Here is a 15,733-nt window from a genome sequence, read left to right as displayed (position 1 = left end):
TTATCTGTGTCTTACTTGGACTACAGTTGGCACATTCAGGAAAGTAAACTTATGTTTGCTATTGCAAATAATGCTTTAATGGAAATATTTATGAGACTGCAATTCAACCCACTCCCATATTTAACTTTATCTTAAAACAAATTCCCAGAATTAGAATTACTAGGGTCTGAAGAATCTGAAGGCTTTTCCCAGACTATTTTTCAAATGTGCCAACAAAAACTTGATATCAACCAGCAAAGTGGATATGGAGGTATTCATTTCAGCAAAAATTCAATGGCAGAGGATAATTTCCACTTTCTTACTTGTTAATTTGAAGGAGAATTTATTACTTCATTGATTTACTTTCCATGTCCTTGATTGTTTGTAAGACTGAATATCTCCCTAATGTAATGCTTTATGAATGGCTTGTTTTATCCTTTGCTGAATATCTGCAGTGTTTTTACTGGTTTTCTTATTGACTTGTACACACTCTATTTACAGAAAGATATTAATCTTTTTTTTAACATCTTAAGATATTAATCTTTATAGTCACATATGTTGAGACTTGTTTCTCATAGTTTACTGTCTTTTATTTAAATTATTTTCCTTTTGTTTTCAAAATCAGATAAATTAGACTTTAGACATTGTTAACCTAGATTCATTCGGGCTCTTAAGTATACTTCTCAGAGGACAGCCAGGTAATTAACTGCCTCTTAGTAAAGTTAGATCAAGAAAGGAACTATAAGGTTTGAAATTAAGTAGGGAAAACAAAGGGAGAATGTTTGGCTTTCTGATTTTGGTAACATTACAGATTTTTATTCTCTTCTTGTAGAAAGTCATTTGGAAAAGACTTGTATTCATTTGTTTTGAATTCAACTGGCTACATGTCTGACCTCCTATCTGTATAAAAGAATAAGAACAATCATTTGACACTTGTGATATTAACAACAGATTAAAAAGAATTAACCAGAAACACTGCAGTTTGTTAAAATGGCAAAGAAAGGCAACATTCCATTCATCAAAAAGTGAATTTAAAAACTGTAATGGAAATTTCAAATTTGGGGTATAAAGTATAAAAATCATGATTTGCAGTAGTCCTCTTTCCACTACAGCCTCTCACTTTCAAGTTTTTCCATATCTCTGGAAAATTGGTAAGCAAATATATAAGCCTTAAAGCACACCTAAAAGATTTTTCAAATGTTAAGTGTTCTAAACTACTGCATCAAATAGCAGCTCTAATTTATCCAGAACATTTCTGAATAAGATGAGCTGTTGTAAAAGAAGACATCGTTATCTGTATGATTTTAACTTTTAGGTACAATATATTTACCCTCACAAATGCATGTCAAGTTACCAAAACATATCAAAGGCAAGCTTGGGTGATTCTAATGATTCTTACCAACAACTTCATTACTTTTTCATGTTTTACCTAAAATTCACTTCTCCACATACATTAAAGTGTTGGTGAAGGCATTATTCCACTATTTCACAAATAAATTTGGCAGAAAAGAAAAACACAACAGAAGTTTACAGGAAAATAATTTTCACAGTTGCTGTGGCCAAGATTGCTAGTGGTCCCTCAGTATTCATTCTCCACTTTTTCTACAGTCATAGAATGCCTGATTTGGGGCTAGTATATGGCCATCTTAAATAAAGACCAATTCTCAGCCTCTTTTTTCAGCTAGAGGTTACCCTGTGATTGAGTTTTGACCAACAGGAAGTAGGCAAGAAATGTTCTGAGCAACTTCCAAGAACTATCCTTTAAAGAAAAGAGCATGTCTTTTTTCTTTCTCTTCCTCCTTCCTACAGCTGGCGTGCAGATGTGCTACTAGAGCTAGGCATTTGGGGCTACAAAGCTGAAGCACTATAATGAGAAAGATAGAGCAGGAGAACAGAATGAGCCTGAGTCCTTTATGATGGTAGAGCTGCCATACCAAATCCAGACTGCCTGTGCCTACTTGAAAAAGAAATAAAGGTCTATTTTTTTTAAGGGACGATTATTTTACAATTTTGGAGGGGGTGCTGTTGCCACATAATCTTCATTCTAATAAATGAAACTACCATTTCAGAAGATGATAATAAGTAACTACTAAAATCACCATAAATTGTATGAGAGATATATCAATATTAAAAGAATTTAATTCAGAAGATAAATAATGAGTTATTAAGAGCCCTGGAGTCTAATGAACTTAGATTTGGGGTCTGGCTGAACATTTACTATTTATATGACTTTGGGCACATTCCTTATCCTCTCTAAGGATCAGTTTCTAATCAGTAATATGATGAGAATAATTGTAATTGTAGTGATAATTAAAATGAGGTAATGTATGTAAAAAGTGAAGCACAGGCACAAGGTAAGCACTCAAAATAAGTGGTGCTGGGAAAACTGGACAGCTATATGTGAAAGAATGAAACTAGAACACTCCCTAACATTGTACACAAAAATAAACTCAAAATGGATTAAAGACCTAAATGTAAGGCTGGACACTATAAAACTCTTAGAGGAAAATATAGGCAGAACACTCTTGGACATAACCCACAGCAAGATCTTTTTTGATCCACCTCCTACATTAATGAAAATAAAAACAAAAATAAACAAATGGAATCTAATTAAACTTAAAAGTTTTTACACAGCAAGGGAAACCATGAACAAAACAAAAAGACAGCCCTCAGAATGGGAGAAAAGATGCATTAATTTCAATTACCCTAATGGCTAATTATATGGAAAATCTTTTCATGTTCTTATTGACTCTCCATATATCCTCCTTGATGAAGTGTCTATTCAAGTCATCTGCCCATTTTCTAACTGGTTAGAAATTACTGCTAGAATTACTGTTCAGTTTAGAAAGTTCTTTATATATTCTACATACAAGTTTTTTGACAGATATGTGATTTGAAAATATTTTCTTCCAGTCTATGACTTATCTTTTCATCCTTTAACAGGGTCATTCAAGAGCAAAATTTTTCATTTTGATGAAGTCAAATTTATCAACCTTTACTTTTATGGACTGTTCCTTTAGTGTCATGCTTAAGAACTCTTCACCTAATTGCAGGTCATGAAGATTTTCTCCTATATGTTCTCCTAAAATTTTTATAGTTTTATGTTTAACATTTAGGTCTATGATGTATAAGAAATGAGGTTTAAGTCAAGTTTTTTGTTTTTGCCTCTGAATGTCCAACTACTCCACCTAACCATTTGTTGACAGAAGCATGTTTCCTCTGTTTAATTCCTTTTGCACCTTTGCCACAAATCAGTTGCCCTTACTTGACTGAATCTACGTCTGAACTCTCTATCCTGTTCCCTTAATCTATAATCTGTGTCTATCTCTCTGCCAATACCACTCCATCTTGATTACTGTAGCTATAGTAAGCTTTAAAATTAGGTAACATGATTCCTCTAACTTTATTCTTCTTTTGTACTCCCTTATAAATTTTAGAATCACCTTCTCTATATTTACGAAATATCCTGCTAGGACTATTTCAAGAATTAAATATACAGATCAATCTGGGTAGAACAGACATTTTTAATATCTGAGTCTTCCAACCCATGAACATGTCATGTCTGTCCCTTTATTTATTGTCATCTTTGCTTTTGTTCATTAGCATTTTTGTGGTTTTCAGCATATAGAAATTGTATGTTTTGTTGGATTTATACCTAAATGTTTCATTTTTGAGCAACTGTAAACGATGTATGTTTTAAAATTTGGTTTCCAATTGTTCACCGCCAATATGTGGCAATATGATTGAGAGGGGGAGAGAGAGAGAGTTTGTGCGTGTATTTTGACCTGATATCCTGCAACTGAAAACTTACTTATTTTCAGAACTATCTTTTGTAAACTCTAGTGTTTGTGGATTCCTTGGGATTTGCGAGGTAGCCAATCATATCGTCTGCGAATACGAACACCTTTATGTTTTCATTCTAATCCGCATGTGTCTTCCTTCCTTTACTTGCCTTACTGCATTGGTTAAGTATTCTACTACTAAGTTGAATTGGCTTGTTGAGAGCAGACATCCTTACCTTATTCCCCAAAGAAGACTTTTATCATTAAGTATGATGTTTGCTGTACATTTTAATAAATGCCCTTTATCAGGGTGAGAAAGTCCCCTTATATTCCTAGTTTGCTAAGAGTTTTTATCATGAAAGTTGAATTTTCTCAAATACTTTTTCTGAATCAATTGATACGATATGGTGGTTTTTCTTCTTTAGATCGTTGGTAGAATTCACCACTAGAACCATCTGTGCCTGGACATTTCTTTTTTTAGAAGGATTTTCATTATAAATTCAATTACTTTAATAGCTGTCAGATATTCAGATTATCTATTTTGTCTTGGGTGAGTTTTGGTAATATGTGGTTTTCAAGGATTTGTTCTATTCCTCTAAACTGTCATTTACGTGTACAAAGTTGTTTATAGTATTCTCTTATTACCCATTTAATATCTGTGGTATCTATAGTGATATCTTTTTCTTTACTCCTAATGTATTGATAATTACTATTTTCTCTCATTTTGCTAAATATTTATCAATTTTATTGATATTTTCAAGAACTGGCTTTTGGTGTGATTGGTTTTTCCTCTACTGTTTTTCTATTTTTAATTTCATTAATTTCTGTTATTTTTTTCCTTCATTCTGCTTGCTTAAATTTAGATTCTTTTTATGTTGTTACCTTTTGACCCCCTTCATCCATTTCTCTGACTCCCCACTTCTGGCAACCACCAACCTGTCTCTATTATCTATACCTATGCGCTTCCTTTTTTTTTTCTTTTTTTAAGGTTTCACATATAAGAGAGATCATATTCATATGATATTTATCTTTGTCTTTCTCCGCCTAACTTAAATTCGTGAAGTAGGAGCTGCATTTGACACGTTTTTCTGTTATATGCACTTAATGCTATAAACGTCTCTCTCGGCACTGCTTTAGCTGCATCCCACAGATTTTAATACGTTATATTTTCATTTACATTCAGTTTTAATATACTTTTTTATTTCTCTTGAGACTTTCTCTTTGATACATGGATTATTTAGGAGTGGCTTCTTTAATTTCTAAGTGCTTCGATATTTTTCTGTAATCTTTCTGTTATCGATTTCTAGGCTGTCTCCATTATGGTCAGAATACCCTTTGTATGACATTAATTATTACAAATTTGTTAACAGCTGTTCTATGACCTAAGGTATTGTCACTCTTGGTGAATGTCCCATGTATGCTTGAAAACAATCTTTATTCTGATTTCACTGGGTGGAATGTTCTAAAAATTTCCATTCGATCCTGATGGTTGACGGCACTGTTCAGTTCTTCCCTATCCTTGATAATTTTTAGTAGTTATATCCTTTAGTAAGTGGAGGGGTTATAAATCCCCAAGTATAATATCTGATTTCTCTAGTTTCAACTATTTTCTCCACTCAGTCCTTTAAGGTTTTACTTCATTTATTTCCCAACTCTGTTTTTTGGTGCATGCATACTTAAGACTTGATCTTTTTGATCTTTTTATCATTTTGAAATGTCCCTTTCTTCCTAGTAGTTTTCTTTATTCTGACATCAATTTTTTCCACTAAAGTAAGTTTTTTTATTTACATTTATTTAAGGAAGAGATAATTCATACTTAATATTACTATCTCTTTTCAGTACAGCCATTCCAATTTTCTTCTGATTAGTGTTTGCACGGTATGTATTTTTCTATCTCCTAACCTCCCTGTGTCATTGCATATGAAGTGAGTTTCTTATAGACAAAACACAGTTCAGTCTTTTTTGATCAATTCTACCATTTCCTACCTCTTAATTATTCATATGTTAGGACTTAAGTCTGCCATTTTAGTACTTCTGTTTGTTCCCTCCATTTTACCTTCCTCTGTTTCCCCTTTCTTATGTTCCTATAGGTTACTTGAACATTTTTAGTATTCCATTTTCATTTATTTACAATAGTTTTATTATATCCCCATATAATACTTTCTTTAACATCTTTATTGGAGTATAATTGCTTTACAATGTTGTGTTATTTTCTGCTGTATAACAAAGTGAGTCAGCTATATGTATACATATATCCCCATATCCCGTCCCTCTTGCATCTCCCTCCCACCCTCCTTATCCCACCCCTCTATGTGGTTGCAAAGCACCGAGCTGATCTCCCTGTGTTATGCGGCTGCTTCCCACTAGCTATCTATTTTACATTTGGTAGTGTATATATGTCAATGTCACTCTCTCACTTCGTCCCAGCTTACCCTTCCCTCTCCCTGTGTCCTCCAGTCCATTCTCTATGTCTGTGTCCTTATTCCTGTCCTGCCCCTAGGCTCTTCAGAACCATGTTTTTTTGATTCCATATATATGTGCTAGCATACGATATTTGTTCTTCTCTTTCTGACTTACTTCACTCTGTATGACAGACTCTAGGTCCATCTACCTCACTACAAATAACTCAATTTCATTTCTTTTTATGGCTGAGTAATATTCCACTGTATATATGTGCCACAACTTCTTTATCCATTCATCTGTCGATGGACACATAGGTTGCTTCTATGTCCTGGCTATTATAAATAGTGCTGCAATGAACACTGTGGTACATGACTCTTTTTGAATTACCATATAATATTTTTAATGACTGCTCTAGAGATTACAGTGTGTGTGTGTGTGTGTGTGTGTGTGTGTGTAACTTACTATAGCCTGCTAGTATCAACATTTTACTACCCTGAGTGGAACACAAATACCTTGCCACACTTTATGTCCCTTTCCTTTCCCACTTTCGATACAGTTTTCTTAAATATAACCTCTATATACATTGAGAACCATGTAAATGTAGTAATTTTTGCTTTGTATCATCAGACAATTTTTTAAACTGAAGAGGATTTATTTATCCGTTCCACTGCTTTCTCCATTTCTAATATCCCAACTGTCCTTCCATTATCTCTTCCTTTGTGTCTGAAGAACTTCCTTCATAGTCATTATTTTACAACCAATTTGCTGGCAACAAATTTTGCTAGCTTTCTTTCATCTGACAATGTGTTGATTTCTCTTTCATTCCTTAAGTATATTTTTCCTGGATACACAATTCTGGGGTGACATCAGGTTGTTTTTTTTTTTTTTTTTAGCACTTCCTCTGTTTTCCACAATTTCTGATAAGAAATCTGTTGTTGTTTCAAATTGCCCTTTCCCTAATAGCAATGTTTGGTTTCCCTTTCAAGATTTTTTCTTTGGCTTTAATTTTCAAAAGTTTAACTATAATGGGTCCGGGTATGGATATCTTTAGGTTTATTGTGCTGGGAGTTCACTCAGCTTCTTGAATCTGTAGAATTATGTCTTTTGCAAATTTGATAAGATTTAAGCCAATATTTCTTCAAATATTTTTTAAATTCCACATCCTGTCCTCTCTGTCTAGTACTCTGATGCCTCAAATGTTATACCTTTTGTTATTGTCCCACAGGTCTCTGAGTCTAAGTTCACTTTTTCAATTTCTCTCCATTATTCAGACTACATAATTTCTACTGATCCATCCTGAAGTTCACTAACTCTTTCCTCTGTCCTTTCCATTCTGCTATTTAGTCTAACCAGTAATTTTTAAACTTTGGTTATTGTATTTTTCAGTTCTAAGATTTTCATTTGATTCTTTATATTTTCTACTTATTTGCTGCAGTTTCTTATGTTTTCATTTGTTTCAAGAGAATTCATAATTGCTCACTGGAGCAGTTTTACAAAAGCTGCTTTAAAATCCTTATTGATGATTCCAACATTTGTGTCATTTCAAAGTTAGCCTCTGTTGATTGCCTTTTCTTGTTAGAGTTGAGTTTTTCCTGATTTTTTCATATGACGAGTAATTTGGGGTTGTAGGCTGGACATTTTAAGTACTATACTATCATACTCTAATTCCTACTTAAATCTTTTATTTTAGTGAATGGTCAACCTGTTTAGATTCTGAATGTGATCGCAGGCTCACTTTTGTGGACTGTGTTTCAAATGCCAATTTAGTTTATAAAGTCTCTCCAGTACTCCTCGGTTTTCTCTATTTACATGTTACCTATACGACAGAACTCCACTCCCCATTATCCTCAGCATGGGCTTGAGTGGGGAGAAGCACTGCCTCATTTCAGCAGAGCAGGCATAGAAAATAGGGTAATATGCAGGGGAGTGGGGATTTGTGAAAGTCAATGAACCCACAGGCTCAGCTGGGGAGGGTACCACCTTATTACTGCAAGGGGAGTGGAAATCAAAAGCTCCAACCACAGGCTCCTCTGTGGAGGAATGCTTCTTCCTTACTTCAGAGCATGGAAGAAAGTCGAGTTCTGCCTCAAAACTCTGCAGGGTAAGGGCACCATCTTGTTAATGCTGTGTAGTTGTGAAAGCCAGGGTCTCACCCACAGGCTCTGCTGAAGAGAGTTGCCACCTTGTAAATTCTGGTGGGGTGGAAGACAGTCCTCCCTACAGGCTCTGCTGAGGAAGGGGACTGCCTCATTACTTAGCAGGGAAGAGGAGAAGTCAAAGTTTGACCCACAGGCTCCACTGGAGGGGGACATCTCCTTGTTACTGCAGGTGGGGGAAGGGTGTGTGTGAGACAAAGCTCTGGTCATGGATACTGCTGCTGTAATGCCTGTTTGAGTGTGAGGGGGTATAGATTTTATTGTGATGTTCTCCTAGAGAACGGATGGGATAGGTTAGGATGTTTCTATCTTGCTGGGCCATCCTTTGGCTAGAGAGAACAGGCTTTCCTTGGCACTATTTTTTTGTCTGCACTCATTAGCATTTCCAGGTTGTAGACTTCTCTACAACCCAGGCCAAGATATATGGGAGGCAAGAAAAATAGACAATCAGGGAACTCACTCAATCCTTGAGTCTCAAGGTCCTTAGATAGTCCACCTTCTTTTCCCTAACTTTCAGAGTTTTCTGGTAGGGTATTTCATGAGTTTTGTCCAGGATTTTTGTGATTAGTAGGAGAAAAACAGAATGTGTTTACTCCATCTTGTTCAGAACCCAAACCCTGCCACTTATTTTCAGTCTATATTTTTTGTGTCCTATCACCCTCTACTCTCTAAGTTTCCAGAGGATATGAACTGAGGTTTTATTAACCTAGTAATTGTTGGCTTGGCAAAAAGTATCATATATGACATATCCTTTAAGCTTATTAGCTGTAAGAAAGTGTTGATACAGCTTCTTGGCCTTTACCCACCATTAGGTTCACAATGTAACTCTGAAGTTTGTTCATTCATTTAATAAAGACCTGTTTTGTGAAAGCTTCTGGGGATACAGCAACGAGTAAGACAGCTAAAATCCTTGGTGTTATGGAACTTACATTCTATTGACTGGAATAGGATGGAGAGAACTGCAGGTATATGAGTAATGTGTTCTCTTCAGGCTGGACAAAACTCAAGTCTACTGTGTTTCAGTTAATATTAGGAACATACATTTGAAAAACTCAATATTCAGAAATCTATAAATTTGCAATTGGCACAAGTACAATAATGTTTTCACTTGGTACAATTAACTTTAATGATCTAGTAAACTAGTTATAAACTACTTACCACATAGAGTTGTTTCCACAGACTGGCCCATTCTTGCAGAGTTGCTGTAACTTCAGTCACAATAGAATCTTCAAGTGGAACCACAGTTTCATACTGCCTAGAACCAGAGCCACAACAAACAGTCCCATTATCTCTGATAAAATACCAGAATACTGTCTACTGACCTTTTCAACACATGTAAATCAAATTTAAATTCATGCAAATATAAAGAGAGGTATATCTAATTGAATACATATTGTTTAGCAGTAATATACTGCAATAATATAAGTGAACTGAATTAATGTAAACAAGTTTCCTCAACTTGTCCATTGAGGAGTTCTGGGTCTGGTAGAGGAACTGTGATCCTGGAAACAGAAAGGTACTAGGTTTCTCTCCAACTACCTTGTAAGCAACATCCATTATGGTGCCAGTCCCTGTGCTAATTGCCAAGGATTTATCAGTGAACAAAAATGGACAGGGTCCCTATCTTCATAGAGCTCTTATTGTGGATAGGGAATTAGACAAATAATCACAACAGATATGGATAGCAATGAATCTAAGAAAGAAACCAAATTGTACTAACAGAGATTTTAGCTGGGGGACACAATTAAAGAAGAGAAGATAAGTGAAGTCTTCTCTGAAGAAATGGCAATGCCCAAAAGATGCAAAAAGGTCACGACAGAAAAGTTTGTTGGGAGGGACAGGTGTGGTGTCACCTGCAGAGGAAACAATATACAAGAAGTCACTGAGATGGTAAAGAATTTCACATATCTAAGAACTTAAAGAAGACTGGTATGACTGAGGCCAGCTCTCACAGGGCCTTTCCAAATGATACTAAAGATACCAGACCTTTTTTTTAATTAATTTTTATTGGAGCATAGTTGCTTTACAAAGTCGTGTTAGTTTCCACTGTACAGCAAAGTGAATCACCTACACATATACATATATCCCCTCTTTTTTGGGTTTCCTTCCCATTTAGGTCACCACAGGGCATTGAGAATGAATGAGACGATACTGAAAGGTTGTTCAAAGTAAGGGCATGACTTGATAATATTTTTATAATGTCTATGCCACTTTTGAGAGTTAATGAAATATTTTCTGGGACCAAAGATTTTATATACTGATATGCTGAGGTGGATGGAACCTATACTCCAATTTGTTAGCCAAAGAGAACATCATCCACTTGCAAGCAACAAAGGAAAATTCATTTCACAAATTAGCATTAAGTATCATTTCTCTACACAGCTGACAAACCACCACTGTGTTCAAAGGTGACCGTGTATTAATATGGAGCATCAATGAATATATGTTACTTGATTATGCTATACGGCTTTCTTTTTTATTTTCTGTGATTTATTACAGCAGATAAAAAAAATCATCTTGGAATGATGCCAGAGCACTATCCATATTCATCAAATTTATAAGGTGAATTTTCAGTGCAAGGCTGAGATTTAAACTTGACACTATGGAAATAGAGAGACATGGGAGATGCTGTAAGAGTGTTGTGTTTTAGTAACATTAAAGCAGAAATGCTGTATAGGATAAACTGGAATAAAATTTCTTGAAAGTTTCACCTACTGGGTCTCCAGCTACTTTAATCACTGAGATCTATGGAAAAATTACATTGTTCCTACTTTAAAGTTCTAAAACTTTGGACTTACCTCAATTTATACTAACCCAAGTATATACTAATACTGACGTATTTTTCTTAGTCTATAATATATAATCAGTATCCTGAAAATTCTTAAAATTCAGATACAGTGTTATTTATAAATACACAGTTCCACAGACCAAGTAGAATGTAGTCAGAACACTAAGAAAAATAACCAAATAAAGTGAATTAATAAGCAAATTTCCAAAGAAATTCTGGATTCATGCAGAGTAAAGAGTTTGTTAGAGGCCTGAACCAAGATGGCAGAGTAGAAGGATGTGCTCTCACTCCCTCTTGTGAGAACACCAGAAACACAATTAGCTGCTGGACAATCATCAACAGGAAGACACTGGAACTCAACAAAAAAGATACCCCACATCCAAAGACAAAGGAGAAGACACAGTGAGATGGTAGGAGGAGCGCAATCACAGCAAAATCAAATCCCATAACTGCTGGGTGGGTGACTCACAGACTGGAGAACACTTATACCACAGAAGTCCACCCACTGGAGTGAAGGTTCTGAGCCCCACGTCAGGCTTCCCAACCTGGGGATCCAGCAACGGGAGGAGGAATTCCTAGAGAATCAGACTTTGAAGGCTAGTGGGATTTGATTGCAGGACTTCGACAGGACTGGGGGAAACAGAGACTCCACTCTTGGAGGGCACACACAAAGTAGTGTGCGCATCGAGACCCAGGGGAAGGAGCACTGAATCCAGGGAGACTGAACCACACCTACCTGCTAGTGTTGGAGGGTCTCCTGCAGAGGTGGGGGGTGTCTGTGGCTCACCGTGGGGACAAGATAACTGGCAGCAGAAGTTCTGGGAAGTACTCCTTGGTGTGAGCCCTCCCAGAGTCTGCCATTAGCCCCACCAAAGAGCCCAGGTACACTCCAGTGCTGGGTTGTCTCAGGCCAAACAACCAACAGGGAAGGAACCCAGCCCTACCCATCAGCAGTCAAGAGGATTAAAGTTTTACTGGGCTCTGCCCACCAGAGCAACACCCAGCTCTACCCACCACCAGTCCCTCCCATCAGGAAACCTGCACAAGCCTCTTAGATAGCCTCATCCACCAGAGGGCAGACAGCATAAGCAAGAAGAATTACAATCCGGCAGCCTGTGGAACGAAAACCACATAAACAGAAACATAGACAACATGAAAAGGCAGAGGGCTATGTACCAGATGAAGGAACAAGATAAAACCCCAGAACACAACAAAATGAAGTGGAGATAGGCAACCTTCCAGAAAAAGAATTCAGAATAATGATAGTGAAGATGATCCAGGACCTCGGAAAAACGATGGAGGCAAAGATCGAGAAGATGCAAGAAATGTTTAACAAAGACCTAGAAGAATTAAAGAACAAACAAACAGAGATGAACAATACAATAACTGAAATGAAAACTACACTAGAAGGAATCAGTAGCAGAATAACTGAGGGAGAGGAACAGATAAGTGACCTGGAAGACAGAATGGTGGAATTCACTGCTGCAGAACAGAATAAAGAAAACAGAATGAAAGGAAATGAAGACAGCCTAAGAGACCTCTGGGACAACATTAATCACAACAACATTCGCATTATAGAGGTCCCAGAAGCGGAAGAGAGAGAGAAAGACCCGAGAAAATATTTGAAAAGATTATAGTCGAAAATATATATATATATAAAATATATACATATACCCAAGTCCAGGAAGCGCAGTGAGTCCCATACAGGATAAACCCAAGGAGAAACACGCCAAGACACATACTAATCAAATTGGCAAATATTAAAGACAAAGAAAAATTATTAAAAGCAATAAGGGAAAAATGACAAATAACATACAAGGGAACTCCCATAAGGTTAACAGCTGATTTCTCAGCAGAAACTCTATAAGTCAGAAGGAAGTGACATGATATACTTAGAGTGATGAAAGGGAAGAACCTACAACCAAGATTACGCAACCTGGAAAGGATCTCACTCAGATTCGATGCAGAAATCAAAAGCTTTATAGAAGAGCAAAAGCTAAGAGAATTCAGCACCACCAAACCAGCTCTACAACAAATGCTAAAGGAACTTCTCTAAGTGGGAAACACAAGAGAAGAAAAGGACCTACAAAAACAAACCCAAAACAATTAAGAAAATGGTAATAGGAACATACATATCAATAATTACCTTAAACGTGAATGGATTAAATGCTCCAACCAAAAGACACGGGTTGGCTGAATGGATACAAAAACAAGACCTATATAAATGCTGTCTACCGGAGACCCATTTAAGACCTAGGGACACATACAGACTGAAAGTGAGGGGATGGAAAAAGATATTCCATGCAAATGGAAATCAAAAGAAAGCTGGAGTAGCAATACTCATAACAGATAAAATAGACTTTAAAATAAAGAATGTTGCAAGAGACAAGGAAGGACACTACATGATGATCAACGGATCAATCCAAGAAGAAGATATAACAATTATAAATATATATGCACCCAACATAGGAGCACCTCAATACATAAGGCAACTGTTAACAGCTGTAAAAGAGGAAATGGACAGTAACACAATAATAGTGGGGGACTTTAACACCTCACTTACACCAATGGACAGATCATCCAAAATGAAAATAAATAAGGAAACAGAAGCTTTAAATGACACAATAGATCAGACAGATTTAATTGATATTTATAGGACATTCCATCCAAAAACAGCACATTACACTTTCTTCTCAAGTGCGCACGGAACATTCTCCAGGATAGATCACATCTTGGGTCACAAATCAAGCCTCAGTAAATTTAACAAAACTGATATCATATCAAGCATCTTTTCTGACCACAACGTTATGAGATTAGAAATGAACTATAGGGGAAAAAACGTAAAAAACACAAACACATGGAGGCTAAACACTATGTTACTAAATAACCAAGAGATCACTGAAGAAATCAAAAAGGAAATCAAAAAATACCTAGAGACAGATGACAATGAAAACACGACAATCCAAAACCTATGGGTGCAGCAAAAGCAGTTCTAAGAGGGAAGTTTATAGCTATACAAGCCTACCTCAAGAAACAAGAAAAGGGCTTCCCGGGTGGCGCAGTGGTTGAGAATCTGCCTGCCAATGCAGGGGACACGAGTTCGAGCCCTGGTCTGGGAAGATCCCACATGCCGCAGAGCAACTAGGCCCGTGAGCCACAACGACTGAGCCTGCGCGTCTGAAGCCTGTGCTCTGCAACAAAAGAGGCCGCGATAGTGAGAGGCCCGTGCACCGCGATGAAGAGTGGCCCCCACTTGCCGCAACTAGAGAAAGCCCTCGCAAAGAAACGAAGACCCAACACAGCCAAATATAAAAATAAATTAATTAATAAATTTTAAAAAAAGAACAAGAAAAATCTCAAATAAATAATATAACCTTACACCTAAAGGAACTAGAGAAAGAAGAACAAACAAAACCCAAACTTAGCAGAAGGAAAGAAATCATAAAGATCAGAGCAGAAATAAATGAAATAGCAACAAAGAAAACAATAGCAAATATCAATAAAACTAAAAGCTGGTTCTTTGAGAAGATAAACAACATTGATAAACCGTTAGGCAGACTCATCAAGAAAAAGAGGGAGAGGTCTCAAATCAATAAAATTAGAAATGAAAAAGGAGAAGTTACAACAGACACCGCAGAAATACAAAGCATCCTAAGAGACTACTACAAGCAACTCTATGCCAATAAAATGGACAACCTGGAAGAAATGGACAAATTCTTAGAAAGGTATAGTATAACCTTCCAAGACTGAACCAGGAAGAAATAGAAAATATGAACAGGCCAATCACAAGTAATGAAATTGAAACTGTGATTAAAAATCTTCCAACAAACAAAAGTCCAGGACCAGATGGCTTCACAGGTGAATTCTATCAGACATTTAGAGAAGAGCTAACACCCATCCTTCTCAAACTCTTCCAAAAACTGCAGAAGAAGGAACACTCCCAAACTCATTCTATGAGGCCACCATCACCCTGATACCAAAACCAGACACAGATACTGCAAAGAAAGAAAATAACAGACCAATATCACTGATGAATATAGATGCAAAACTCCTCAACAAAATACTAGCAAACAGAATCCAACAACACATTAAAAGGATCATACACCATGATCAAGTGGGATTTATCCCAGGGATGCAAGGATTCTTCAATATATGCAAATCAATCGATGTGATACACCATATTAACAAATTGAAGAATGAAAACCATATGAGCATCTCAATAGATGCGGAAAAAGCTTTTGACAAAATTCAACACCCAGTTATGATAAAAACTCTCCAGAAAGTGGGCATAGAGGGAAACAACCTCAACATAATAAAGGCCATATACGACAAACCCACAGCAAACATCATTCTTAATGGTGAAAAACTGAAAGCATTTCCTCAAAGATCAGGAACAAGACAAGGATGTCCACTCTCACCGCTATTATTCAACATAGTTTTGGAAGTCCTAGCCTCGGCAATCAGAAAAGAAAAAGAAATAAAAGGAATACAAATTGGAAAAGAAGAAGTAAAACTGCCACTGTTTGCAGATGACATGATACTATACATAGAGAATCCTAAAGATGCAACCAGAAAACTACTAGAGCTAATCAATGAATCTGGTAAAATTGCAGGATACAAAATTA

At 36.4% G+C, this 15,733-nt stretch overlaps 1 protein-coding gene across 2 annotated transcripts in view; it reads right to left on the bottom strand.

The window, feature by feature from the left end:
* Positions 1-15,733, bottom strand: part of DOCK3 (dedicator of cytokinesis 3) — a 405,892-nt gene that overhangs the window by 269,468 nt on the left and 120,691 nt on the right. For both annotated transcript variants that reach the window (XM_073811161.1, XM_033865050.2), the window contains exon 5: positions 9,479-9,575. In XM_073811161.1, the coding sequence (XP_073667262.1) occupies positions 9,479-9,575 (97 nt within the window). The remainder of the gene's footprint in view (positions 1-9,478; positions 9,576-15,733) is intronic.

Source organism: Tursiops truncatus, chromosome 10 (assembly GCF_011762595.2).
Source record: "Tursiops truncatus isolate mTurTru1 chromosome 10, mTurTru1.mat.Y, whole genome shotgun sequence".
Taxonomy (NCBI): domain Eukaryota; kingdom Metazoa; phylum Chordata; class Mammalia; order Artiodactyla; family Delphinidae; genus Tursiops; species Tursiops truncatus.
The sequence above is the reverse complement of the archived record's forward strand: the minus strand, read 5'-3'. Positions and strand labels throughout refer to the sequence as shown.